Raw genomic sequence first — 24,842 nt, forward strand, 5'->3', positions numbered from 1 at the left:
GTCTACCACCGGGAACTGCTTCGCAATGCCTATCACTCGATCAGGACTGAGCAGTCGTACCCTCTACCGTTTTCTTCCGACGTCGCCCAAGTGATGGTAAGATAATGAAATTGATCATTTATAGTTTACATCGATAGTCAAAAGGATAGTTAAAACACTTATGTGCGGGAGCTGTCTACTCCTTGTCTTCCGTAGTTCCAAAAGCAGCCCTCAATGAGTCCACGATGTCCCGTCGCTTCTTAGCTGCGATTTTGGTATCGTGAACCAGTTTATCCGAAATGTGAAAAGTACCCCGGTATGTCTGATATGATAAGGTCAGTGTTATGTTCATTGACTATTGGAATAGAAGCATTTTACGTGAATTTCGGTTGGTACCCCTGCTTCGAGCAGTCGATGGGCAAATAATATTGCGTCGTTTGTAAGGTCATCCCATTGGGCACAAAGCACCATAGTAGATGGCAGGCCTTTCAAATCCTCGGCATGGACAGGTACAGCGTAACCTCTGGTTTTTGCATCTAAAGCCGACGACCCTTCTGGGAGATACAAGTCCCACATGAATCGGGTAACGTTGGCATTCCATAACTTGTTGACGGGGTTGTGATACGTCGAATAAGACTTCGAAGTGTCTGTAACGCTGGTGTCATCAAGAATGACGAGGGGAATCTTCGACATATCACGACCCTCGTCCCGATAGCGCAGAGTTATCCCAACAGCGAGTGTACCTCCTGCTGATGATCCTGCAACCGCAATGCGATTAGGATCAATGGAATACTGTTTGGTCTCCGAGGAAGTCGTCAACCAAATAAGCACTTGATAGACATCGTCAAAAGCTTATAGCAATATGTCAGCTTTCTGATAAAATTTAACTACCAAATCAAACATACGTGCAGGAAAGGGGTTTTCGGGAGTTTTGCGATAAGCAGGGGCCGCGACGATTACACCCGCTGCAGCTGCAATTGAGCAACAGAATGGGTCGAGCCGTGCTGGGCCCGCAGAAAAGAAGCCTCCGTGGTGCTGAGATTAGGTGGCGCTCAGTTATGTGTCTCGGGACTCCAATACCAACTTTAGGACTTACAGACCAAATAACCACAGGTAACAATCCTTTGGTTATCTCACGCTTGGGGATATACAGTCGCACGGTGGTGGGTGGCTGTTCAGGAGGAGCATCATCCATTGATACCTGGATATCTTTCTTGATGATTTCTGGATCTTCATGCGGCCTGGGAGGGACGGCACGCATGAAATTGACGACTACATCTGCAGTCTTCGCTGTTTCTAAGGTGTCTGGTAGCAAGGTGATGATGGGATGTAAGCCTGGATGAAGTATACTGAGATCTTTGGTGGCAGCGACGGGATAAGCCATGACTTGTGATAGAGAATGCAATGCAAGGAAACGTTTCGCGTCCGACCTGAGGCCTTTTTAAGATAGTGATCCGTATATCGCCAAACCGAAAAAACCAAAGCAGCGTCGTTGGACATAATAGAATCGGTTCGACATGGGTGCCATCAGTCCAAACTTTCATTCGATGGAGAAAGATCTGGCGATAGAATGCAGCTCCAGATCTGTCGAATGAACTCCATGATGCTAAATCCACAGATCACAGCCTTGGCAGGAAAGTGAGAAAGTAAGCAATCTCCTTGATCTTCCTCATGAAGGAAAGATGTTGTTGTAAGCGTCTGTCGTTCTCATGCTCCCAGGTGACCAAGGGAGATACCGTCCTATGTACGCTCCCATGGGAAGTTTGTAAGCCCGTTTGGGAATGCCAACTAGAAAACATCGGTTCAGTGCTTGCTTACGTCAAGTGTCAAATCGGTCTTCTGGCAAGATTGCGAGTTACAGGAAAGCATGCATGGCAAGCAACGTGTATGACCTCTGGCGGAAATGTGCGCTTCATTATCATCGTATCTGTCTCATCTTCTTCTGAAATCTGTCATATGCCGTTTACAGGCCCCGGAATATCAATCTATTCATTTTTTTCGCGCCTTCTCCATATAACCAATCATTTACTACGTACCGTTCACAGATGAATGCTTTAAATACCACCTGAAATCTCTTGACATGGCAGGACTCAAGCAGACTCTAGTCTCTCCTTCTGCTGAGTATAGCTTTCTCTACACACTTTTATACTTCCACTACAATGTCCACCACTACTCAGACACCGTCTGAGACCACGACTGTCACCAAGCCATACAGCGAAGATGACCTCCCGGCCTATGAGCCCATGCCCTGGTAGGCCATTGAACGTGTTTAATATTGCCATGTAACGCTAAGCGCGCTTTCCCCAGGACTCTGAATGAGATCCGCGCGGCAATCCCTCCTCATCTCTTCGTGCGGGACACGACACGAGGCCTGCTCTATTGCGCTCGTGACATTTTAATGGCGGCGATCGTTTGGAAAATGGCTACATGGATCGACCCCTACTTCAAATCCGAAGGGCTCGTAGAGCAGCTCACGCCGATCGGTGCGGAAGCCGCTCGCTGGGGTGCTTGGCTCGTTTAGTATGTTTCAACCATCCGAGTGATATTTCGTGCTTGTTTTAAATCTTATTTTTCCGAAGCTGGTGGTTCCAAGGTCTTATCTTCACGGGTATCTGGGTTATTGGTCACGAATGTGGCCATAGCGCTTTCTCCGCAAGTAAAACAGTCTGTGATGTGATCGGATTTGTATGTTCCGTTTTACCCTTCGCCGCATGTCCTCAACTCACTCGTACTCTTTAATATAGATCACTCACACTTTCCTGTGGACACCTTTCTTTAGTTGGAGGATCTCTCACCATCGTCACCACAGTAACCACGCATCAATGGAACGTGATGAAGTGTACGTTCCGAAGACACGAAGTGATCTCGGTATACCCCAACACGTAGAACACGAGAGCCAATGGGAGGAGTATTTCGGCGACACTCCCATCTACACTTTATACATGTTGATTCGCCAACAAGTTCTCGCTTTCCCTGCCTATCTCTGTATGTCCAGCCTCCCTTTCTGTAACACAGACACCGGCGGAAATTTTTAACTAATTTCACACTCCTCATTAGTATTCAATGTCTCTGGTCAGAAGAACTACCCGAAGTGGACAAATCATTTTGACCGTAGGTTTTTCCCACCGCTAGTTTTTGTTTTCTTTCTCACCTTTCGTTCATCAGCCAACTCCATCCTCTTCACCAAGGCACAACGAAATGTTGTCATAATTTCAAATATCGGTATTGCTATCATGATCTGGGGTGTCACTGCTGCGAGCCAACGCTGGGGCACGTCCGAAGTCTTGAAGTACTACGGCATTCCTTGGCTCCTCGTCTCCCATTGGTTCATCATGATTACTTACTTGCACCACACTGACCCCCAACTACCTCACTACCGTGGCAAGGAGTGGAACTTTCAACGTGGTGCTGCAGCCACCGTCGACAGAAATTTCTTGGGCTGGCAAGGCCGCTTCTTCCTTCACGATGTCGCTCACTTTCATGTGATCCACCATTTCTTCCCAAAGATGCCTTTCTGTAAGTTTCTTTGTCATCGGCTCCCGCTATCCGTTTCACCTAAAGCCTAACTTTATCCAAAGACCACGGCCCGGAAGCCACGAAATACCTGAAAGAGTTCATTGGCGATCACTACGCCTATTCAGATGCACCCGTGTTTAAGGCACTCTGGGATAACTACAACAAGTGCCAGTTCGTCGAAGATGATGGTATGGAGTTTAGTTGCTTATTTAATTCACGCCCTTCACTCATGTATTCTTTGTGTGCGAAGGCGATGTTCTCTTTTATCGGGACAAGCAGGGCAAGGCCGTTCGTCGGCCCATAGACAAGTACCGCGTTCCGCACACCGCCCAGGCTACTGAGGCAAATTAACGCCTTCACACTGTATGACTACCACAAGCTCAAGACCTCGTTACACATCATCTAAATTGTCAGCGTTGAAATCTGAAACTTGTATACGAAAAGGAATGGAAGGAGGAAATAGCGTGTTTTTTGTATGTATTTTGTGCTCGGATCACCCATAAGTATAGCTCGGGTTTACCGAGTAGCGTTTTTTTATTTTGTAAAAGTCCGTACATGCAGTTTACGTCAAATGTAGATCTTGTTTCAACTGCCATCTGCCACCTGGAAAGTAAACGTAGTCGTCACATCATACGTGTCTAAAATTTCAGTCATCATTTCAGGTGTCCACATGTACGAATGCATCCGATCCGCCTGTGCAATTTACGCTATGCTCGGTATTAGTACCCATGAAGAGCAACTCGTGTACGTCGTGCTCTTGCCGTGCCGTCCAGCTCCAAGTGAGTGTATTCATTGTTAACATTTGTCCCTGGCTAGTTGACCTTCAAATTCGGATGCCCTTGAGTCACTCGACAGCCTCATGTTTGCTAGGTTACCCTGACGCTAAATATTACTAGCAACCCGCTTGCAAACGGGGCAAGTGAGCTACCACATCCTCGACTCCGAGTCATTGTCCGCTTTTTTCGAGAATTCTACTAGGTGAGGAGTCCACTACATCATTTCCAGTACCTCCACGCTGCCACTGCTGTCATCCAAGGCGTCAGAAAAAACCTTTCCTTGTCTCCTTCATTTCTATATAGTTGAGTATCTTCTGGTGGATCACCGCCTCTCGCAAGGTCCCGGTAGGCCTCGTTGTCGACGTCAAGTTGTCAATGCTGTCAATACCGGTGTTTGGTTCATCCAAGCTCCGTCTCTTGACGTCCATCTTTTCAATATCACGATCGCGACTACCTCACCGTCACGGACACGTTCATCCTGGCACGCGTCTCTTTGCCCTTTCCGTGTTATCCGCTTTTCAAATCGTGATGACATGTCAATGGTGTTCCCTCCCTCGCGCTTAAAATTTTCCAAACATCGTGTTCGGTGCGGATGAAATCCGCGTAACTCGGACGATCGCAATGTGATCCGGGAGCGGACATTCACTTGTTCTGCAAGCACCTGGTGTGAATCTGGGGCTTTCTTGGAAAGCTTTGTATTCCTTGGCTGGCTCCAAACTACGGACAGGACTAAAAGCGTGTTGCAGGGGTTGGGCGTTGCCAACTAAATCCACGATCATTTAAAATCGTCTTGCGTCACGAGTTTCTGGGAGTACAGTATGACCAGGATGGGCCGGGAGTCGTATGCGCCATTCAAAGGGGAAATCGGGTGTTCAAGATATCGATTATCATCATCACATCTTGTATTAGATCAGTTACTGGAGACTAGGAGTCAGCCGTGCCCATGATCTGATTGATCATGTCCAGACTCGTGTTGTCGTGGATATTTGTCCTCGAGTAAATTAGATGTCCCTGCATTGCACGAGGCATCACAGCAGGTGAAGTTTTCGTCCTGGAGCGTCTATTGCCAGGGGGTATCTGTACTTTCCGTAGACGGCGTTAGCTGAGATGAAAGTGGCGATGGATTGCACAGCTTGGCTGCCTTCCACTTCTGATGCAGGTTCTCCGATTGCATGTTGAAGATCTCTGGCGTGGCCATGGCCAGGTTGCTGTTCTGTCATAGAAGCTGTCTTTACAGCAAATGCCAGTAACACTTGGCAGTGAACATGAACCGAAGAGATTATAACCGTGAGAATACCACTGTTGTGGTCACGTGACTCAGTTTGCAATCTCGCGCTGATCAAGAATTATCTGCTCAAATTTTACCAACTTTCCACTGACATTGTACCTATCAGATAATACAACTCGGTGCTAGCAGAAAAGCTCTCGTTTTGTTATCGCAGCCATGACAGAAATGCATTATGTTCCTGGGACCGCTCCCATCAAACCTGAGTACGATTTCGTCTGCTCGTGATGAAGGTGTAATTCATTTCCTCCGATGTACAGGTTCCTTCTTACGATGAACTACGCTACTGGTTCTGTTGTTGACGATGATGCAGCTGAAGGAGCAACCGCTCATACAGGTACAGGTGGTAATAATTCGCTGCCATCGGAGGAACCAGACGCACGATCAGGCGAGGGAGGGCGGAAGAAGCTAACTAAGGAGCAGAAGAAGGCTCAACGAGGTGCAAACAAAGGAAGGAAATTTGGTAAGATAAGGGATGACCTTGAGCTATGCTGGAGAGTAGCAAATGGGAAGTTTTGTGAATTTGGCTCAGAGTAAGTTCGAGGCTCCTTGCGTTTAGAAAGTGCCTACTCATGCGATGAAGGTGTCGGTTCACTCACGATGTTGAAGCTTACCTTGCCGCAAAACCCAAAGACATCCGCTTTCCTTCTGCCTCAAATATAACGGATACACCACCGTTTGTCCAGGAATTGTCTAATACTGATTACGAAAGCTTCGCAAATGGAAAATACCCTTCTCTGGACCTTAAAACTATTTGTCCTGGCTTTGAAGAAATAGGTGAATGTAGGCTGGGTCTGAAATGCAGATACCTTGGTGCGCACGCCGGTATAGACGAAGATGGCGCTCTTGCGTTAGTCGCAGACGAAGAAAAACAGATGAAAGCTGGCTCTGCAGCTGAACTCAATTATGTTAGCCAGGAAGCATTGAAACTACTTCGGTCTAGGAAGGTATCCATCTTAATTTACTACGATAATATTCGCTGACCCCGAATCCAGTACCCACGTCCTGTTACCGACGCTTATTTAAAAGAGCTCGAAAGCATGGATCAAGACGTGTCAGCCAAGGAAATTCGTGAAAAGATTGACAACGATATTTCTCAGCAAGAACTTGACAATGATGCTATTATACTCCAACGCACTGGAGACAACATTTCTCAAGTAGACTCTCCGGATGTGCCCATGCGATTTTCCGAAAAGAAAAGACTTCGCTGGGAAGGAAAAAGCTGTGGGCCAGAATTGTTATTCTTCTCGTTGATATTTCTGAGATTTTTAATATGCATTGTGAAGACCTCGCACCTCTTACGACTGTTGGTAACCTTGTACGAACCCCTCGTCTGTTACCGTACATCAGGAACGGACTTATTTATATTTTGAACAGCCATTTCGTCGACTTTGCGTATCTCTCGGCGCAGATATAACGTGCGGTGAAAGTAATTGGCACATCTTTTCATGGACTTCTGGAACACTGATGATGATTCGCCAAAAGTGGGACTCGCTACGTCTTTTTTATCTGCCTCTAAAGAAGAATGGTCGCTGGTCCGACGGCACCCTTCTGAAACTACATTCGGGGTCCAACTAGCGGGCAACAAACCGTCGACTATGGTGCCTACAGCGGAGATTCTAGGAAAAGAGTTCGCAGGTAGCATAGATTTCGTTGATGTGAACTGTGGCTGTCCGATTGACTTGGTTTTCCGTACTGGGAGTGGTTCAGCGTGTGCGTACTTCTATTTTCGCTGCAGTGTGCAGCAGCAGTCCGTTTATGATCTTGCCTTAGTGCTTGATACCCCTGGAAAGCTAGGGAAGATTTTAATCGGTATGAATAAAGCGCTGGGAGAAATCCCCGTCACTGTCAAACTTCGTACCGGCGTGAAAGATGGGAGGAATACCGCTCACAAGCTGATGCCTCGTCTCGGTTCAGAATTCAATGTCGGGTGCATTACGGTGAGAGTGGCTTCAACCACTTCTCTTTCTTCGGGGTTTATCTTGCTTGCAGCTACACGGACGGACCCGACAACAGCGTTACACCAAGCTAGCAGACTGGAACTACATAAAGCAGTGCGTGGAAGCTGTTCGCACAAGAGAAAAAGATGAAGACTGTGTGTGCCTTTTTCGTGTGATAGCATACACATACACCCCTGCTAAAGATGTTATCCGAACTGTCAGTACCCCCCATCCCAATCTTCGGCGGAGGGGATTGTTTCTCGGCTCAAGATTATTGGTCAAATGTCGAGGAGACCGGGGTCGATGGGATCATGGTTGGGCGCGGCGCCCTGATTAAACCTTGGATATTTACAGAAATCAAAGAACGCAGGGAATGGGATATCAGCTCTCGAGAGCGCCTAGAGTTGATCGGAAAGGTAAGCTAGCTTTGTTTTGTTACCTAAAGCACCCTAATTACCCTTTATATGAATAGTACGCTGAGTATGGTCTGAGGTTAGCAGACATCCAATTGACATGCTGATGAAGATTTAGCTGATGATCATTGTGATTAATGTGGCATATTTAGCCACTTCGGTACTGACACGGCAGGAGTCAACACTACTCGCAGATACCTCTGCGAAGCTTTGTCTTTCCATTATCGTTACGTTCCAATTGGATTACTGGAACGCCTTCCAGGTCGCATTAATGACCGCCCACCAGCATTCAAAGGTAGAGATGAGCTAGGTAAGGAATTGTTGATTCCTCGTATCACATATGTACTGATTCTGATAATTCAAGAAACCCTGTTGGCAAGCGGGGATAGCCGTGACTGGGTAAAGATTTCTGAGATGTTTCTTGGGCCAGCCCCTGAATTGTGGTCCTTCACTCCAAAACACAAAAGCAATGCACATGGCGAAGAAAGTCAAGGGTAAAATATATCATTATTGAGGCGAAGTAAAGTGGACTTCATCAGATAGAACTATTTGTATACTTCCTCTTCGGTCATCCTGGTAAGAATCGTAAACTAAAACACCGTTGATCTTATCTGTAGATGTATCAAATATCATTATGATGTGTTATTATGTACCTGGGGATGATGACCCTGTTTTACTTCTCCTTCTCTCGTTCTCTGCTCTGATGTCTGCTTCCATTCGATCGAGTTGTTCCATGTTCCGTTCAGCACCATTCTCTATTTTCCACTTCTCAGGATCCCGGAGCTTGTACCCAAGCTTCATCTTGACTGCGGCTACATATCCCACTTCGCTGGGACTCCTTGCGATTCTGTCCAATTTTTTGTCATTTTTTGTCATCTTCACGAGCACATGCGCAGGAGGACCTTTTCGTCGGCGTTTAATAGTTGATAAGATGACCTCGCCTCGTCTCTCGCGTTCACGCTCTTTAGTTTTGTTCGCTACTTTTTCGCGTCGAGCTTGCTTACCAGCCCTAAGTAGATCTTGCGGAAGAGGTGACTCCAGCCGCTGAACATCGCGAATAAATGTTTTGTGGATCTCGCGTTGTCTTTCTTGAAAAGGTTGTTCTGCACGAGTGCGTCAGTCATCCGATCTTATAACGTAAGAAGGCTAAGATAAAAGGATGGACAAACCCCAGTCAGGCATGCACTTCATGTATACAGGCTCAAAATGAAGTCCTTCGTTATGGACGTGATCTAGTAAATATTTTTCGAACGAGCTCTCGCGCTTCAAGTCATCGATCCAGTCATGCAACCTTTCCCTTTGCTCGTATCGACGATCTCGACCCACGCGGCGTTTGTGGATCATACCTGATATGGCTTTCGGTTGCGGACTTAGACGAGGAAGAAGCTTGTTCGACAAACTTGGAGCGATGAAAGAGCCTTTGAAGATGGGCCGGTGGCGAAGCTTGGCTTGCCAGTCCTTCCAAGTTATTGATATGTGAACACCTCCGAAAATACAAGAACATGTCAAAGTCGCTCACGAATTCGTCTCGAATCCTCTGTTTCCAAGTTTCTTTTTCACGCTTGGCTGCAATCATTCTGTTGTACCTGTCGAGAACACCCTGGAGTCTTGTATCACCTTGCTTGGCTTTCGAAAATATGTCCAGCCACTAGTGGTCGTTTTAAATAAGGACGTTGAGCCAGGATGGAAAGTAAGAACGTACTTTGTGTCCTGTCGACAACAGAGTCTGAGTAGCCTTTGAGCTAGTGTTATGGCGATTCAACTCGAATAGCATGCGGATACGAAATTTAATCTATACACCAAGTTGTTTGTCATACGAATGTCTCGGGGATAGAACAAGTATACTGACGTCCTCTCCAGGTGCATTTTTCATGAGACCTCGGTACAAAGACCAGAGTGTGGGCACGCGGTGTGCAGCGAGCTCGTAGAACGGTATCCTAGGTCTCACACGTTTGAGAGGAGATATTAGCTTTGCTATGTTAGCACGGTGAGCTATTGATGCGGTGGAAGGTGACGGAACATCTCTCGTGGGCTCTGCATTCATGAATGCCTCATGAGCTCGACTTTGATTCAGACAGTTGGAACTTCGAGTTCAAGTTGAAAATAATGTTAAGGCAGCGGAATCAAACTTTAGGGTTTCAAGTCTTATGACCTAAAAACGAGGTTAGGGTTTATTTTATACCAAGCACAAATGAAATCTAATCCAAAATCAAGATATCAATAGCGACGTTACAGCCAGGTGCACAACAGATAATCAACAAGATTCAGATATATGGCAGAAGGAAGGAATATTAATACTTCTTCGAGAAATCCAGATGGAACTTCTCCAATGCGCCAACATACTCTTCCACTCCGGGACACAAACAAGTGAGACGATAATGGAACTCCCCTTGTTTCTGACCAAATCCAGACCCAGGAACAACACAGATACCCGTCTGGTCGAGCAATGCCAAGGCATAGAAGGCATCTGGCTCTTTCCCGGCTTTCTTAGCCGCAGCGATCGCCTTGTCCGACAAATCAATCTTGGGATAGAGGTACAAGGCGCCAGGTGAGTCAACACAGGACACACCGGGAAGCTTGTTGAGCCGCTCCGCCATCACCTGAGTGCGCTGTGCAAGTACTTTGTGTGTCGTATCGGTTTCCTGCTTCCAGAGGGCATAGCTCTCATCACCGGGTTTAGGTGGCCTCACCATAGTATCCACACCGATCTGGCCACTAAGCGGCGGGCACAGACCGACGGACACCATTTTGTAGATCAAGGCCATTATCTCGTCAGAGATGTTGGTGCACTCGAAATAACCTCCTCTTCTACCACATTCGCCTGACACCCCTTTAGAGATAGAGTGGAACGATACAAGAGCAATGGGCGAGTTGAGCTTGCATACAAGCTTCTTGAACGATGTGAAGGGGTGGGTATCAGGATGGTGGAGGTTGGTCTGGTATACTTCGTCTGCAAGGAGAACGAGAGAATGTTTCTCGCAGAGGTGGATGAGCTTTTCTTGAGTGGCTTCATCAAGAAGTGCACCGGTGGGGTTGCCAGGGTTGATGATAACGAGAGCTTTGGTCTCAATGCCATCCTTTTTGGCCTTTTCGAGTGCAGCCTCGATTTCGGCTACCGAAGTTGACCAATCGGATGACTCATCGAGATGGTAAGGGACTGCGGTACCATGGTGTTGCGCTAGAGTGGCGGTATATAGTGGATATTGAGGGATGGGAATCAAGATGCCTGAATTCGGGGAAGAGATAAGCATCGATATGAGGAGTGATACACCAGCTGAAGCGCCCCCAGTGAGGAAGATGTGTGCTGGGTCCGATGGGTATCCATCGCGCTCTAGATCGAGTAAAAATGTTATATTAGGAACAAAGGCAAGGTTCTGAATAAGGATTTTACCTGCGATGAAATTTGCAACGCTTTGGCGAATAAGGGGAACACCTTGGCTGTGAGAGTAAGCACCGATGGAACCGATTTCTTCGTACAACTCCTTTGCACGAGCAATTACGTCTTGAGGAAATGCATTGGGGGCAAGCTCTGCGAGAGCTGGGTATTCCATGAGAGCAGCCACCTAGAAGTATGGTCAGCATTGTCGACCAGCGCCCATAGTACGCTCGTCCTCGCGGCTGTAGCGCGTGGCGAGGAACGAGGGCTACGTACCTGCCTCGTGAACGTGATGGGTGGTTGATCCAGTCCTTTCTGTTGAGGGTTTCCGATATTCGACGAAATCACCTTGTTGAATGGCAGACCATGGTTGGGCTGCTTGAGGCTGTTGCGGTGCTCTTCAGCTTTAATGGCAAGCTCACCGCGAACTGCATATTGCACGTTGAGAATGGCGGGATTTAGGGAGTTTACAGAGAGAGGACGCATCCTTGGGGAAATGGATGGTGGTAAAGAGGAGAAACGAGTGGTCGTAGGAGATAGAAATCGCAGAGAACTTGACCTGATCATCGGATTCTGGTAGAGTCGGGACTTCGGAAGACCTCGTGAGGGACAAGGCTTAAAAGGGCCAGAATTGCCTTAAGGAGAGAACACGTGACTGGACCGGCAATCCCCAGATGCATTACATTTTTTTGAATCTGCACAAGACTTGTAAGTTTACCAGAGGTTCTCATGCCTGACTCTTTCTTTGCTTCAAACAAAAACAGGAAACGGACACGTTCGACAGCCGGACATGACTCGGAAAGTGCAAGGAAAGTGTTGAAGAAAAGGGCAAAAGGAGCCAATGGTACCGCACGAGAGACCAGCGCTAGCACGAAGGTGAATGGTGCGCAGAAGGGGAAGAAGAAGAGGCTGGACGAGGAGCTGGATTCAGATAAAACCGACGAGGATGACGGAGGAATCGATGACCTGGATCTACGAGCCGATATCGAACCTGAGGGAAGCGGAGACGAGGATGAGGAAGAGACACCAGCTGAGAAGCGACTACGGCTGGCGAAGCTTTACCTCGAAAGCGTGAAAGAAGGATTTGGTATGTTTGTCCTTTCTTGCGAGAAAAGACGCGAAGTTTTGACGAATTTACCCTCGTACAGCGGATGGAGAGTTCGATGCCGCTGAGATTGACAAGGAACTTATATCTGCAAGATTAAAGCAAGATGTCCTCGAACACTCGGGCAAAGTTCATCTGTTTATTGCAGACTCAGTGAGCCCTTTATAGTATCTCTATTTCAGCACCCCACTGACCATTTTATAATTGATTCATAGTTTGATTTTTCAAAACCTCCTAGCACCGTCTTGCGTTGTCGCGGTCATCGTCTAAGCGTAACTTCTGCGGTTGCATCGGACGATGCCAATTGGTTGTTCACGGCCGGAAAGGAGGGAAGCATCATAAAATGGAATTTGTTATCGGGCAGAAAAGTAGCCACATTTCACAAACAACGGATAGAGAAGGGAAAAGGAAAAGAGAGAGCTCATAACAACGACATCCAAGGCCATACAGACGAGGTGTTAGCGTTGGCCGTGAGCAATGATGGAAAATACCTTGCCAGTGGAGGTAGAGACAAAAAGATCGGTGTGTGGGATGTAGGAAAGGAAGAATGGGTGAGAGGTTTCGGAGGACACAAAGACTGGATATCTGTAAGTTTCGTCGTGTTATCAAAAAAAATTGGGTCTTTCGGAACTAACAATTCTTCGCTGCTTTCACCATAAATCGTGTCAACAGGCCCTCGCTTTTCGCAAAGGCACGTTACAACTTTACAGCGGGTCTTTTGATCGGACCATGAAACTGTTTGATCTTTCCGTGATGGGTTATGTTGAGACCCTTTTTGGACACCAAGACACCATCGTATCACTAGATGCCCTTCGGAGTGAATCTGCTGTTACAGGGGGCGCTAGGGACAAAACTGTCAGGTTTTGGAAAATTGCTGATGAGAGCCAGCTGGTGTTTAGGGGTGGTGGTAAGAGTGCCGTCAGAGAACTTCTTGAAGGTGGCGCATTTGAAGGTCATGCGGAGGAAGATGAAGATGCTATGGATGTTGATGACCGAAAAAAGGGGAAAGACAAGGGTCGTGGAAAGCAAAAGCGGTTTGTGGAGGGCAGTATCGAATGCGTGGCTATGATAGACGAGACCACCTTTATTAGCGGTGGAGACACCGGGTAAGCAACTTTTCTTGTTCCATCTTTGTTCTGCCTGTCTGGGGTACTGACGTTTTTCTAAGGTCTATATGTCTCTGGAATACACAAAAGAAAAAACCAATTTTCACTCAGGCTCTCTGCCACGGTTTCCATGAAGTCCATTCCTCAACAGAGGGGTTATTGCAAACTCCTAGATGGATAACTGCCCTCGCAACTCTCCAGTACTCTGATTTATTCGTTTCGGGTAGGCCTTTATTCATTTACCCGCAGTCACTGTCGACAGGCTTTGGCTTACCAAGTTTTCAGGTTCTTGGGAGGGTGATATTCGGTTATGGAAGCTCGATTCAAAAGTAAAATCATTCTCCCTGATAGGCACTCTACCTATACTGGGAGTGGTCAACTCGCTACAGATTCTCATGCCACCAAAAGGCACACTTGAGTCTTCATCTTGGGCGGTACCAAAAGACGACTCAGATCTGTCGGAGAATGTGCCGGTTAGAAAGGGCTCGGATCCCATTGTGCTGATAGTGGGAGTAGGCCAGGAGCCTCGGTTGGGTCGGTGGTTGGTCTTGAAAGGAGATGGAATAGTTAATCACACCCAAGTAATGACTCTGTATCCGCGGACATCGTCTTGATTAACATATCATATCTTACCTTGGTGATCATTGTTACACAAGCTGCTGGTCTTTCCCTGCTGCGAACCTAAACATCGATAATAGTCACTACGAGAACAACGTCCTCACAGTAGTCACTCAAACCAGGGTACTTGTTAAGTTATCGAGAAAGGTATTTTACAGCTTAGATAGCGTTACGTGTTTAATGGTATGGAGTAATGCATCCCTTATTACCTCTGCCGTAGCTCGAGGGTTAGTCTGGACAATCTGTTCCCATTTTTATTACCATATAGCACCCAACTATAATGGTAAAGAACTCACAAGGTGGCCCGTGTCTTTAACTCTAATAACAGAAGCATAGTTTTCAATCCCCCCAGAAGCGTTATGAAGGACGTCGTCCTTCACAGCTGGAGCACTGACGTTGATGTGATAAAGTAAGATGGTAAGTTCCCCGTTGACACCTTTGCTGCTTCTAGTTGCTTACACATAGTCGTCAATAAGGCCGTAAGTGATGTAAGTTGGAACACGTTTAATCAACGAGCGTAGAAGTTTGTGTGCCACGACTCGACTGGATGTGTCCCTGTATGTGGCCTAGAGAGGTAAGGTGGTAAGTCAGTACAGCACTATTTGACTGATATATGGCACGAGAGTTAAATACCGCTTCCTGTGCCTTACTACACTTGAGAGTGACCCCTTCTACTTTGTCTGGATAATCCAATGTCGGCAAGGGACGCAAACAGTGATTCTGCGAATAAAAATGTCAGACGGGGAAAAGAGCGCAGATAATGTAGATACATACAACGTACAGTCGCAAAATCCTGTCATCCCAAACCTTGAATGATGCCCTGCTTTTCAAAATTGTGTATGCCTCCTCTTGGCTAGGCCAAATATCTCTCCTCTTCATGGCGCCGTCTTCAAGGAAGTTACCCCTGGCTTTACTCCACTCGTATCCTATAAACATAGGCTCTATGAGCTGTATTGAGGTATAATGGACTAGGGGATAGTATGTCGTAGACAGCACTCTGTTTGAAAGTTAAAGATAGTTTATGGCAAATGCTTTGGCAGAATTAAAGGGTCGTACACTGAGATAGCGCCCATGGAATGGCCTATACCGACCAGATTATGCTTACTGAAATCGACATCTACTCCAGTGCCTAGTCCGGATAAGAAAGCGTGTATACTTCGGCCATATTCGTCCCATCGGACTTGAGAGACAAATACAACATCCATTAGTGGGTTCGTAAATATAATCTTTCCGACACGTCAGACTACACACTTACATATAGGCTGATATCCCCACTGCAGTGTTTCCTCATTCAGAACAGCTGCATCGCCATGATTTGGCGCGTCAATGGACCACACTTCTCTGATCTTATTACGATGGTTTCCGTGCCCGAGATGTTCGAATAAGTATTCTAAGGTTGGCTCCCAGTGTTCCTTAGAGAACCCAACCGCATGCGCAAGGATAAGAGTGGAGGCTGTTGCATCATTAACAGCTGGACCGTCGACCCAGTAACGTTTGGCTGTGATGAGGAAGGGGTAGTTTGGGCGTGGATCGAAGGTATAGTGTTGGGACTGTATTTCCAGTGCAGACATGATAGCGAAATAATGAAGAGAGCGCCAGAGCGCCAGGTTGTGCCGGTGTAAACCCCCGGTAAACAACTGGTATAAATGTCAAGATTATCATGCGGGAAATGAACGGAGCGTTCGTGGTAAGACCGCTCGGCTTCGGGCATACCTTAGATAGCAGAGCTAGGGTTAGGGTCTTGATAGTGCCGCTGAGTCCGAGTAAAGCCGCTCATTAACGTTTGAAAGTCTCTACTAATGTTCTCCTGGTAGTGGTTTTCTGGAACACTTACGACGCTGTAACGGTTCAGAGGCCAGGCCAGCACTTTACAGACCCTTGAGTTGATCCCAGGTTAGGCGAACTCGTGCAATTCACATCACTCAAATACTCAGTACTCTGTCATGATTATCCCTCGCACAAGCATCATCTCACGGACCTTGAGAGCTGGACGTCTGCACCATACCACATCATGTTCTAGCAAGAATGTCGTGAATATCGTCGAAGTAGGTCCACGAGATGGCCTGCAGAATGAGAAGGGTGTGATACCTGTGGACGTGAAAGTAGAGCTCATTAACCGCCTTGGCAGCGCAGGGACTAGGTATATCGAGTCGGGCAGCTTCGTCAGTCCTAAGTGGGTCCCTCAGGTGCGTCTGATGTCTAAGTAGCAGTATACACGTCCAATGAACCCAATGACTGCTTGTCATGCAGATGGCAGGCACGGCAGAAGTCATCTCGCAAATGGAGAGGCTCCCAGATAACCACTACGCTGTGCTGGTCCCAAATCAAAAAGGCCTCGATAACCTATTCACTTTACTTGATTCATATACACCTTCATCTTCTCAACCGAATCCTCCTGTAAATGAAATAGCCATCTTCACTGCTGCATCCGACGCGTTCAGTCGTGCAAATACCAACATATCTATCGCGGATTCGTTGACTAGGTTCGTGCCTGTCGTGCGTGCAGCGCTTGAACGGAACTTGCGTGTTCGGGGGTATATCAGCACTGTTATATCATGTCCATTTTCAGGACAAGTCGACTATAAGCAGGTCAGAGATATTGCTAAGGAGTTGATGGATATGGGATGCTATGAGGTGAGCTTGGGAGATACTGTTGGTACAGGTACGCCTGCGAGTGTTGCAGAGATGGTGGAGGAGGTTAAGAAGTCTGTACCTGTCGAAAACCTTGCTGGACATGTAAGCACGAGCCTTCTCCCTTTTCATACACTACTGACTTTGTGCGGAACGTTGTCTGTAGTTCCATGATACATTCGGAACAGGCGTTGTTAACGTCCTCACTGCTCTTCAGCATGGTATCCGTACTGTCGACTCTTCTGTTGGAGGACTGGGAGGATGTCCCTACTCACCAGGTGCTACTGGTAATGTGGCTACTGAGGACGTCCTGTACGCGTTGCAGGGTTCAGAATACGATGTTAGCTACATCGATCTCGAGAAAATAGTGGATATCGGATGGTGGATATCGGAGAAGCTTGCACGGGAGAATACAAGCCGCGCTGGGAGGGCTGTCAAGGCTAGGCGGCTAAGAGAGGCAAAGCAAGCTGAGAAGGCAAAGCTATAGTAGCTGATTTTTGATTAGCGTGGAATTTTGTCACTGTACTATTATCACTGTATGGAATTGTGTTGTCAATTAAGGTCACCTGAACCATAATAGGATCTCTGTGTCTCAGATACATTTAATGCTGTATCGGTGGTACAATGTATTGGTCGGACATTCTAACCTACAATCCATTGGTCTGTCCTAGATTTTGATTTGATAGACACTTTCAATCTCCCCTCTCTAAGAATCCTACACCTCCTGCCTTCACTTTCGTAGTAAAGGATTCATACCATCTTACTATCACAGCCATCGGTACTACACTGTCAGGTGTTGTGGCAATTCCACCACCAGGTACGAAACCCGATATAAAGTTGAACAAGTGCTTCACTATTCTCTCCGCCAACAACGATGGATTGCGACTGAGGTCTGGAATGGTATTCGTAACTGAAGAGGATAGTGAAGATATCTGCGGCTGTATCTGGGTGAGAGGTTCGATGGAGAGACCAAGTATTGCTGTAACGTCGTTGGATGCATTGGGAGCCATGTTCATGGTCGAAGACGTGAAAGCGTTGTGTGAGGCAGCTGTGGAGCTCGACGAGAATGTTCCGCGAAGACGGAATATAGCAGATGGCTTTTCATTGGAGAGCCTACAGCATAAAGATGGATAAGAAAATGGTTAGAGTGAGAATCGCGCTAGCTCACATTCCAAGCAGCTGAAAGCCCTTTCCCGGCCAAAAGAAATGAACTGTTGCACCATAACCGTCAGGAAAAGACACTGGATCGAACAATCAGTGCTTCAGGAGGAATACAATAGAGAATTGAAGTGACAGCTACGTACTTGTTCCAAGGAGAAATACACATATGTGGTTTATCGTGCTCGCAGCGGGAAGTTCGAAGAGGGCATGCGTCTCGTCAATCTGCTGTAAATTCGTCTGGAGAAGACGTCCTGCAACGCAACAGCCAAACATAATCAAGACCAATAATGTACAGGATTATAACGCTTGTTATATTGGTTTAGGATGCGAAAGAACTCTGAGGGTAATTTAGTGAGGTGATGTGGTCATGACATAGATGTGGATTAAAGACGCGTGCCACAACCGCGTCGAGGAATGAAATGTACCGAAACCACTGGAATCTTCTGGTAGTTGTGGCTGAGTGAAACCCCAATTTACTTTCGGATCCGGGACTATCAATAGTACTTACTAGTGTGGACTTCTGTAGACCGGAATTTTATTTGACCTCTAGCTGAGTTTAAATATTAGACCAGGCCCTCACGAAAGACTAATACTATCACTGGACAATAGGTGCAATTGGTCTGAGGAGAAGTTGATTTGCTCACTGGTCGTTGAATTTGAGACTGTCGGAACTTGGCCAGTAGATACAATTTTTAGTTTTCTAGCTGCCTATGTAGAAAAATAAGCAAGTAATTGAAGCGTTGGGGCAGTGGAACGAACCTGAAATGACAACACACCTTTTGGAATGGTTCTGCAACTTTCGGTCACACTAGGTCACAGTGGCACTCACAGACGAAAAGGCGGAGCTCATTGGCAGGATTTGGCCCAATGGTCAAAAATTTTGCCAAGTCCTGGCACTGCTAGTAAGTGCGTTGTTTCAAGTTTCAAGCCATGAAAGTGAAGGAGTTGAGCAGGAAATAAAATACATTCTATCTATTAAACATGCTATTATTACTATGTATGAGATTAGTAGGTACATAATAAGGCATATTTTGGGAATGTTGAGAAATACTTGACAATGGAGAAAATGTCAAAGTTTTATGAGCACCAGGCAGGAATGGAGGGGGATAGTTCATGTGGGGCTGTGGTAGATATGGCTGGAGCAGATATGGCATTGGTATGAACCTGAGGGGCCTTGAGTGACAAACCAACAAGCATGGATATGCTGCTTCCAGATGGGAGTGAAAACAATGGTTTGGGGGCTGAAGGAGGGGCAGCAGCCTATAATATATTAGAAAGAGTTGGTAAATAAGTAAATAAAAATACCTGTCTTTGAGCATAACCTCCAAATAAACCCACAAAGTGGGCATTGTTGATGATGAGAACTGTTGTTAGAAAACCACACACAAAACAAACTAACACACAATCCTCCCAGATTCCATGGAATTTGTTTATGGGCTTTGCCTCCTAGAACAGTGGAGTGGTCTGGTTGTTCGTGGGGTGGTATGTATAGCAATCCTTCAAAGTAAAACCCAGAGATGTATGGGTGTGGGTTTTGAGGAGGAAGGATAGTTGAATTATAGAAGATAGGGGCTTTATAACAAGTATGGATGAGCACTACCTTGCTAATCGTAGCACAAGGTAGGTTTGAGAACGACAAAGTGATGAGGTTACCAGTGATAGCAGGCTCCTGACACACAAACTGTAGTGCTCAGAAGGACTCTAATCAAAAGGGATGACAATGACTTTCAAAAGTGACAAGTGACCATGACAGCAGTTAACAGTGGTAACAGTGGAAAGTGTTGTGACCACACTGGATCACAAGTAGCAGAGAGTAGTGAACTTGAGATTAGAGAAAAAGTCTGGATTCTATTTTTTTTTACAAGGTAAAATACAGGGGTTTATATAGTAAGAGAAAAGTAGGCTATGTACAGTATAGCTGTGCAAAAAGAATGAGAAAGAACATGAAGGAAGCAATGTACACTGACAAATCCTGTGTAGGTAGTATAGGATAAGATCATCAAAATAAGGAAAAAAAAGAGATAGAACAACAAATGCTGTGTAAATAATGTCACAGGTTTGTACAGCCATAAAATAAAGTCCAATAGCAGAAAGAGAGCAAAAAAATCATGATGTCATGTAAAGATGCAGTAAAAAAAAGAGCAAGGCAAAAAATACACCTAGTCTAAATCTGACGGTTCCATGGCTTTACCAATGGTCTGGTTGTACAGTTCCATGGCCTTACCAATGAACTGGTTGTGTTGGACCACCTGGTCAAACGAGGGAGGGAGAGGAGTAGTCCCAATTTGGAACAAGTGAGTCCCAGACAGCATGTGGTAGGTGTAGCTGTAGCAAAGACAATGGACGAAGGATAAATATACCCAAGTGAATGGGACAGTAATGTACATAGGTGATGCGAGGGGATGAACCTTCTCCAGCTCAAAAAATACCCACCCATGCTCTAACCAGGCAAGATGAGTGACCAATAACTTAACAGTGGATGATGGCAAATTGATGCCACAAAGTTGGACCTATTACCCAATTTGGACTGGCCACTGGGGCTTTGTTGATATTAAAAGTGGCACATGGTAGTTGATGGATTGACAATGGAAGCGGATAGAGAGTGGTGACATCAGGTATGGTGGAGGAGCAAGGAAAACAAGTAGGAGGAGGGTGGAGGTGATGAAGCAGTGGACTAGAATAGGTAGCCGGAAACGATAAAAGCAAGGGTGCAATGTGTAGCCAGTGGTGACACAAAAAATTGCTGAAATGCTGAAATGTGGAAAGTACCAAATGGAAAGCAAAGGTGAGTGCGACTTGATTGCCTAATAGAGGTGGTGCTGATCAGTCACAAGTTTGAAAAAGACAATAATAATTACTATTCCACATGATACTGTGCCTGTGTGGCACAAAGGCAAGTCTTTTGAAGATTTGCTTCATTATTAACACCTGACCATGCTATTAATCAATTTTAGTGCATGACAGTGTGAACGTGTAACCCCTTTCTCTTTTTCCCCTTTCTCTTCATCCTATTTAGCTTATCCTTCAAGTGGGCCAGTTTACGCATCATAAAGGCATTGCGGCTTTCCATTGAGTTCCGTTCCCACTGTGCCTCTCTAAGCTGTAATGACAGCTTTAACATCAGCATTAGCAGCAATGTTGGCTGCAGCAGTATTGACATGGCAGCAGGGATGATAGGCTGCAAATTTGCAGGAGAGGGAGACTGGGCTATATTTCTGCTAGGATGGGGTCGGAACGAGTGGGTGCAATACAATATTGATGGCTCTATCATGTCTTCTAGGGGTAAAGTATCCTGGTTTACTTGAAGCCAGGCCCTTATGCCCCTAGTTGATGGCTCCATACTATTGCCAATGCTGCTACTATTGTTGTTGTTGCTGTTGCTGTTTTTGTTGTTGTCATCCAAGTCACCTGAGCGGGTTTCTGACCCCCCATCCCCTCAGAGCTACTGTCTGAGTCATGCTCATGACAGTCAGTATGGCCAATAATTTTTGGCCTACACAATTGCTCTTCATTATTGGAGATAAAATCTGAGTCATCTGATGACAGGTTGTCTACGCAACCGTCTGGAAATGTGTCCAGGTACAATGCAGGGGCATAGTTGGTGGTTGAGGTTGAGCTACTTGGTGCATAGTTGATAGCTGAGAAGATATTGGAATTGAGGGGGCAAAGGCCACTCTTTCCCCATGCCTAAACAATAGTGTTAGTGGTGAATGCATTTTTGTGTGCCTCCCAATAATCCCTGATAACATGCCACTAAAGGATAGATAAGCTAAATTTTGCTACATATTTTTGCATCATTGGTGCCAGGCCTTTTGCAGGGGGCTAAAGACACCAATGTCAAAAGGCTGTAGGCAGTGAGTAGTATGTGGGGGGAGGCAAAGAAGTTGGATATTATTCTCTACAGCGAGCATAATCATATCCATAATTATATGAGAATCATGGCCATTGTAGATAAGGAGGATAGGTTTGCCTGTCTTGTTTAGAGGGCAAGTCTGAGGAATGAATGTTTTTCAAAACCATTTGGTGCACAGAAAATCATTAGTCTATCTGTTTTCTGATGTAATTAGACTTTAAATAATTAGCATGAGAACTAAACCAAAATAAAGAAAAGACTTACAGTATTTGGGGGTGAGCTTTATAAGACTCTGCATCAATAATTATGCCTGCAAAAATACAACTTGTTAGTATGTTGCTGTCAAGGCTGGTGTTTGATTAGGCTATTGGACACTAGATATAACCGGTAGTAGATATGCTCTTGGTCCTCCATAGGCTCAACTATTGACGTACATGTATTTAGAAATTTGTCAAAGGTAGAATAGAGTGTAATGAATATAATGGTGAAAATTTCTTGTGGATAGCTCACCTGTAGCAATAATGACAGGCCTAATACTAAGCCTTCCACCTCCAAAAGTGCAAATTTTGAGGGAAAGATGAACAGATCTGGCCAGATCCTGTGCTGTGAATATTGTGGTTTTATCTTAGAAAATGTCAATGGGTACTTTCCTACTATGTCATATACTTACCAAGCTGGTTGGGGCCTCAAGGCATCTGGAGAAATGAGAACAGTGATGGAGGTGTGATTAGATGACCAGAACAGGAAATCACACACTGAGATAGTGAGTCAAAGCCCGTCAGCTCCAATATGGTATATCCCGCAAACATCAATCACTAACTCATAATAAAGTGCTTAGGACTTACTAATGACTTATTGACAGACTACTTTCCCTCATTGTCATATCCGTACCGGAGAACAGGACTCCGGCATCTCTGAAGGAGATATTTCCCCAAATCCAAACCTCCTGAATCTTCAGTATTCTTGGGATTACACTTCTCATGGCCTGCCAGTTGGCATAGTCCCATGTCCTACCCTCACATGATACTCCGGACTCCTGTTCCAATACTCCTGCACTGGACTTCTAGTCTGTCATATGCTTTCCTACACACATTCCCATACTTCTCACGGACTCTCTAATTCAGACCTTATGATATACTCCTTGCACATACATTTCTCTCTTGCTAGATAGTTGTCCGCATGGAACTCCATACCTACGTTATGAGTTACTCCTTACAAGCCCCTATGCCTCCAACAGTATATAAGTTGTAGCTCCTGTATTCCATTCCTGCAGTTCAAATATCAACTAGATTCCCTTGCCTTTTACAAGTATTTTTCTAAGTTTTCTGATCCTTCTCCAAAGGGTCTTCACTCTGCTCCCTTTTCATCCTCTACTCTCCTCCGTCTATTTCCTGTCGAGTTAGGGATCAAGGTCCACAGAAGGGCCTAGCGCACAAGCTAAGCCAATTTCCCATCTTGTACTCCATTACCCCCTACTCCATCTCTGTACTCTGCAACTCTGAACACTCTGCAAGGTCACAGTTCTGACACTCGTCTCCAACTGATCCTCATATTTCATGCCTCCCATACAAACCAGAAAATATTGCCATCATACTTTGACATCTCCACAGCCCCCTACGTGTAATCAACACTAATATGGGCTCAAGCATTTAACTTTTCTATTGTTCAGGATTTTTTCAGGCAGCTTGAGGCAGTGATTAAGGAGCACAATACAACTTGGGAGAATGTATACAACATGGATGAGAAAGGGATACAGCTTGGAGGTGGTTGAAAATCCAATAGCCGCCATTTTTTTCTCTCTTGCCACAACTGCCAAAGTTATCGGATTCACGGGGGTAACTTAGAATTAGTTATGGTCATAGAGTGTGTCTCTGCCACTTACTGCTGTGTGATTTGATGATATATGATATAAGTGGTTATGTTTGACCAACCTGGAGTGCCTCACTTCTTCATACAAGCAAGTACTGGAGCATGTAGTTCTTGGGTTTCTATTTGACAGTCTGAACTTCTTCACAAATGCAATATCAAACAAGGAAAAGTGATCAAAGCAACAAAATAATCTTTGAAGTTGGGCAGGAGTTATTTCCTGACAAATGCAATATCAAACCACTTCAGTCACCTGTTACAATTCACATACCAGCACCTACTTATGCTTCACTTTTGTACTTCTACTTTTATTTTCCAAGTCACATGACCAGTCATGTGACCATTTACTTTACTTTACATTTTCGACTTTTCATAGTCACATGCTAGACATCGGACTTTGAACTTTATTTACAACTGTACAGTACCTCATGTATTTTAGTATATATACAAGAGCAATACATGGGGAAGGACTCAGCGAGTCCTCCTGTTGTCTAGCACAACTAACTCACTGCAGCCTAAGGGGTAACCACTCCCCATCATCTTCTTTATAGTGTGTTCCTGTGTGCGCCAGAGTAAATAACTCTTGGTTGTTATATCAGCCCTATGTCCCTAGCTTTTAGCTGGATCATTTTCTGTATTCCTATGTACTTAACAGCCCTAAAATTGATGGGATACAATCCCAACAGCTATGATATGTCACAGGTGTCTGGGGTCCACAGGTTCAGTAACATATTTAGATTAGTATATCAGCAGAACCATGAGTAGAAGGGAAGACTTGGAGGGGAACTATGGAACACAATAACATACTTGGATTATAAAGTGTTCATAATGTATTTGCCAAATTAAACAGGTGCTATTTGGACCCAGTGACAGTAGCCATGGGCTGTTTGGGGTGTCTTCTGCTGGAAGGATGCATTTTCATATGTGATTAATTTCTTGTAAATAATACATATAAATATATGACTTCTATTGTCAAGGGTAAAAGCTGCTACATATAGTATGCATAATTCACACCAGCTCCACTCTTTGGCCCTGCACTCAGATGTTACACTGCAAACTATAAAATTACATGTCCTAGATGTGGATTTTATAATATTAGTAGCACTGGAGATTTGAGGTCATAATAGCATAATATGCAGAAGTTATTATTGTCTGGCTACTGGGGGTCTGATTATTTGCAGATGCAAGCAGATAAATTGTGACATCAATAAAATAAT

The 24,842-nt window shown here is 45.5% G+C and overlaps 11 protein-coding genes across 11 annotated transcripts; 5 read left to right on the forward strand and 6 right to left on the reverse strand.

The window, feature by feature from the left end:
- Nucleotides 1-91: 91 nt before the first annotated feature.
- SERLADRAFT_447792 (uncharacterized protein) lies at nucleotides 92-1,597 on the reverse strand (the record flags this gene model as incomplete). The annotated part of the gene is made up of 4 exons (XM_007316754.1): nucleotides 92-301; nucleotides 358-830; nucleotides 885-1,014; nucleotides 1,076-1,597. The coding sequence occupies 4 exons, from the start codon at nucleotides 1,361-1,363 to the stop codon at nucleotides 176-178; spliced, it is 1,017 nt and encodes a 338-aa protein (XP_007316816.1).
- A 428-nt stretch (nucleotides 1,598-2,025) lies between these two features.
- SERLADRAFT_463898 (uncharacterized protein) lies at nucleotides 2,026-4,090 on the forward strand (the record flags this gene model as incomplete). Its single annotated transcript, XM_007316755.1, has 8 exons — nucleotides 2,026-2,230; nucleotides 2,287-2,499; nucleotides 2,559-2,664; nucleotides 2,724-2,964; nucleotides 3,037-3,090; nucleotides 3,145-3,495; nucleotides 3,558-3,683; nucleotides 3,746-4,090. 8 exons carry the CDS (start codon nucleotides 2,139-2,141, stop codon nucleotides 3,844-3,846), a joined length of 1,284 nt encoding a protein of 427 aa, XP_007316817.1.
- A 493-nt stretch (nucleotides 4,091-4,583) lies between these two features.
- Nucleotides 4,584-5,207, reverse strand: SERLADRAFT_463899 (uncharacterized protein; the record flags this gene model as incomplete). Its single annotated transcript, XM_007316756.1, has 1 exon — nucleotides 4,584-5,207. One exon carries the CDS (start codon nucleotides 5,048-5,050, stop codon nucleotides 4,832-4,834), a length of 219 nt encoding a protein of 72 aa, XP_007316818.1.
- Nucleotides 5,208-5,829: 622 nt separating this feature from the next.
- On the forward strand, nucleotides 5,830-8,407 carry SERLADRAFT_347999 (uncharacterized protein; the record flags this gene model as incomplete). The annotated part of the gene is made up of 12 exons (XM_007316757.1): nucleotides 5,830-6,089; nucleotides 6,140-6,503; nucleotides 6,552-6,780; nucleotides 6,843-6,874; nucleotides 6,934-6,985; nucleotides 7,042-7,269; nucleotides 7,330-7,496; nucleotides 7,549-7,666; nucleotides 7,719-7,912; nucleotides 7,969-7,988; nucleotides 8,062-8,219; nucleotides 8,274-8,407. The coding sequence occupies 12 exons, from the start codon at nucleotides 5,830-5,832 to the stop codon at nucleotides 8,405-8,407; spliced, it is 1,956 nt and encodes a 651-aa protein (XP_007316819.1).
- A 147-nt stretch (nucleotides 8,408-8,554) lies between these two features.
- Nucleotides 8,555-9,953, reverse strand: SERLADRAFT_436454 (uncharacterized protein; the record flags this gene model as incomplete). Its single annotated transcript, XM_007316758.1, has 5 exons — nucleotides 8,555-9,012; nucleotides 9,079-9,367; nucleotides 9,429-9,557; nucleotides 9,612-9,701; nucleotides 9,759-9,953. The coding sequence occupies 5 exons, from the start codon at nucleotides 9,951-9,953 to the stop codon at nucleotides 8,555-8,557; spliced, it is 1,161 nt and encodes a 386-aa protein (XP_007316820.1).
- Nucleotides 9,954-10,027: 74 nt separating this feature from the next.
- SERLADRAFT_463910 (uncharacterized protein) lies at nucleotides 10,028-11,834 on the reverse strand (the record flags this gene model as incomplete). Its single annotated transcript, XM_007316759.1, has 3 exons — nucleotides 10,028-11,240; nucleotides 11,301-11,472; nucleotides 11,562-11,834. The coding sequence occupies 3 exons, from the start codon at nucleotides 11,769-11,771 to the stop codon at nucleotides 10,201-10,203; spliced, it is 1,422 nt and encodes a 473-aa protein (XP_007316821.1).
- Nucleotides 11,835-12,014: 180 nt separating this feature from the next.
- Nucleotides 12,015-13,500, forward strand: SERLADRAFT_407355 (uncharacterized protein; the record flags this gene model as incomplete). Its single annotated transcript, XM_007316760.1, has 4 exons — nucleotides 12,015-12,372; nucleotides 12,434-12,543; nucleotides 12,606-12,977; nucleotides 13,063-13,500. 4 exons carry the CDS (start codon nucleotides 12,015-12,017, stop codon nucleotides 13,498-13,500), a joined length of 1,278 nt encoding a protein of 425 aa, XP_007316822.1.
- A 308-nt stretch (nucleotides 13,501-13,808) lies between these two features.
- SERLADRAFT_385563 (uncharacterized protein) lies at nucleotides 13,809-14,159 on the forward strand (the record flags this gene model as incomplete). Its single annotated transcript, XM_007316761.1, has 1 exon — nucleotides 13,809-14,159. A coding segment is annotated over one exon (190 nt), but the record flags the coding sequence as incomplete, so codon positions are not given.
- A 24-nt stretch (nucleotides 14,160-14,183) lies between these two features.
- Nucleotides 14,184-15,774, reverse strand: SERLADRAFT_463914 (uncharacterized protein; the record flags this gene model as incomplete). Its single annotated transcript, XM_007316762.1, has 7 exons — nucleotides 14,184-14,356; nucleotides 14,411-14,504; nucleotides 14,574-14,680; nucleotides 14,748-14,834; nucleotides 14,889-15,111; nucleotides 15,171-15,294; nucleotides 15,370-15,774. The coding sequence occupies 7 exons, from the start codon at nucleotides 15,683-15,685 to the stop codon at nucleotides 14,267-14,269; spliced, it is 1,041 nt and encodes a 346-aa protein (XP_007316824.1).
- A 138-nt stretch (nucleotides 15,775-15,912) lies between these two features.
- SERLADRAFT_463919 (uncharacterized protein) lies at nucleotides 15,913-17,319 on the forward strand (the record flags this gene model as incomplete). Its single annotated transcript, XM_007316763.1, has 3 exons — nucleotides 15,913-16,300; nucleotides 16,365-16,850; nucleotides 16,912-17,319. The coding sequence occupies 3 exons, from the start codon at nucleotides 16,058-16,060 to the stop codon at nucleotides 17,230-17,232; spliced, it is 1,050 nt and encodes a 349-aa protein (XP_007316825.1).
- A 7-nt stretch (nucleotides 17,320-17,326) lies between these two features.
- On the reverse strand, nucleotides 17,327-18,347 carry SERLADRAFT_463922 (uncharacterized protein; the record flags this gene model as incomplete). Its single annotated transcript, XM_007316764.1, has 3 exons — nucleotides 17,327-17,858; nucleotides 17,914-17,986; nucleotides 18,050-18,347. The coding sequence occupies 3 exons, from the start codon at nucleotides 18,177-18,179 to the stop codon at nucleotides 17,438-17,440; spliced, it is 624 nt and encodes a 207-aa protein (XP_007316826.1).
- Nucleotides 18,348-24,842: the final 6,495 nt, after the last annotated feature.

The sequence above is a fragment of the Serpula lacrymans genome (genome assembly GCF_000218685.1).
Source record: "Serpula lacrymans var. lacrymans S7.9 unplaced genomic scaffold SERLAscaffold_5, whole genome shotgun sequence".
Lineage (NCBI taxonomy): Eukaryota > Fungi > Basidiomycota > Agaricomycetes > Boletales > Serpulaceae > Serpula > Serpula lacrymans.